Source organism: Octopus bimaculoides, chromosome 7, assembly GCF_001194135.2.
Source record: "Octopus bimaculoides isolate UCB-OBI-ISO-001 chromosome 7, ASM119413v2, whole genome shotgun sequence".
Lineage (NCBI taxonomy): Eukaryota > Metazoa > Mollusca > Cephalopoda > Octopoda > Octopodidae > Octopus > Octopus bimaculoides.
This window is the reverse complement of record NC_068987.1, coordinates 15532312-15534507: the sequence shown is the minus strand read 5'-3', so window position 1 is coordinate 15534507 and position 2196 is coordinate 15532312. Positions and strand designations below refer to the sequence as shown.

Genomic DNA, 2196 nt, shown 5'->3' with positions numbered 1-2196 from the left:
GCCAGCAGGGTGGCATCATTTGGAAACTAAAACAATGTGAGGAACGGCACCATGACCAGCAGGCTTTTACAACATCTGATAGTTTGGTCAATAGTGAGATATGTCGTCGTCATCGTCGTCGTCATCATCATCATTTAACATCTGGCATAGTTTGGATGGTTTGACCAGAGCTAGCAAGCTTGGGCGGGGACGGGTTGCTGCACCAGAGTCCAGTCTGATTTGGTATGGTTTCTATGGCTGGATGTCCTTCCTAACGCCAACCACTTTACAGAGTGTGCTGGGTGCTTTTTCGTGGCACTGCCGCAAGTGCTTTACACCACCAGAAGGTCCGGTCTTAACACTCCTGCTGCGGAGGATGGGCCTTCTTGAGTACAACAAAGGACCACATATCTCAATATATGCATGTGTGTGTGTGTGTGTGTGTGTATTATATACATGTATGTGAGTGTGTGTGTATGTATGTATATATAAATATATGTGTGTGTGTGTGTGTGTGTGTGTATGCATATTCTGATGCAAAACATGAATAGACACAAAAATGTATAACTTGTATATGAACATGTATTCATGAAGCATGCACTATCAAAATAACAAACTAAATTTTTATTGATTTTCTCCTCCACCCTTCACTTCTTCATTGAATAATGAATGCTTATAATTCTACTTATATTTCATACATCTTTCAGGTGTTCCTCTCCCCCACACCTTCTGTCCCCACCACTCTCTCTCTCTCTCTCTCTTTCTCTCTCTCTCTCTCTCTCTCTCTCTCTCTCTCCTGCTCTCTCTCATTCAAAACCAAACTTGATGAATGAAGTTTCATAATTGATACAACATTGTGGCATTCATTTTGCTTCTTGATTAAAAGAACAGTTTTGCCTGACAGGCAAAAGAATTGGGTGAAAAGATAAGAAATATAAATATATATAAAATGACAAAGATATGAAGGTTTGCCTAGCTTTTTTTCTTTTTTACCCCATTTTTGCATTCTATGACTATGATTCAATGAGAAACGATGTTATTAAAATAGTAGATGAGAGAATTTGAAGTAAAAATAGAAATGAAATTAATTTTCATTATATCATTATTCATCTAATTTGATTGGTAAGGGTTGGATAGGTCTGTAAATTTTTCCCTTTGTAACAGTGCTAGATCTTGACAACTTTCACAGTTAACATCTATTCACTGCTTCTGTTACACAAATCTGGTATACTTCATTCAATATCTTATCTTTTTTTTAAATTAATCCTGCAGAATTGATAAGAAACAAAGCACAGGCATGGCTGTGAGGTTAAGAAGTTTGGTTTCTAATCATGTAGTTTTAGGTTCAATCCGAGAGTGTGGTACCTAGAGCAAGTGTCTCCTCCTTTGGCCCCAAAAGCTTGTGAGTAGATTTGGTGGCTGGAAATTGAAATAAGTCTCCACTGTTTGACAACCAGAGCTGATGTGTTTATGTCTCCTAACTTAGCAGTTTGATGAAAGATATTGATAGAATAAATACCAGACTTAAAAAATTAAGTCCTAGGGTTGATTTGTTTGACTAAATCCTTCAAAGTAGGGCCCCAGCATGGCCACAGTCCAACAACTGAAATAAGTAAAAGATAAAAGATAAAGACAACACACACACACACACCTACACACAGAGAAAATGATGAAATCTAACCTGTTTAATAGCTTGGTGGTATTCCGGGACATTCCTTTCCAAGAAACCAGGCTCAGTGCGACTGGCATGAAACAGGCATATCCACATCACTACATTGACACCAATGAATATTATATGAAGAGTTTGCAGCTCGTAAAATGTCTGTGGTAAGCACTGAAATGAGAGAATGGTAAAACACAAGATTAGCATGGTGATCTATAGATTAAAAAAAAAAACATCTCTTTCACTGAGGTGTAGCAGCATCATAGTCAACTGCTACAAAGGTAAAGGGGACGCTTTAGATACAAATAATTACAGAGGCATCAAGCTGTTAGATCAGGTTATGAAAGTTACAGAGAGGGTCATAGCCCAACTAATTAGGGAGCGAACCAATTTAGATGAGATGCAGTTTGGGTTCGTGCCAGGTAAAAGCACTACTGATGCCTTATTTCTAGTGAGACAGTTGCAGGAGAAATACCTAGCTAAGGATAACCCTCTGTACCTGGCTTTCGTTGACATGGAGAAAGCCTTTGACAGGGTCCCCCGATCCCTTATCT

General features: G+C 38.7%; 1 protein-coding gene across 1 annotated transcript in view; it reads right to left on the bottom strand.

The window, feature by feature from the left end:
• Positions 1 to 2196, bottom strand: part of LOC106873373 (uncharacterized) — a gene marked incomplete at both ends in the record, with an annotated part of 118917 nt that overhangs the window by 11504 nt on the left and 105217 nt on the right. Inside the window, one exon of the mRNA XM_014920704.2 lies at positions 1661 to 1813. Coding sequence (XP_014776190.2) covers positions 1661 to 1813 — 153 coding nt within the window. The remainder of the gene's footprint in view (positions 1 to 1660; positions 1814 to 2196) is intronic.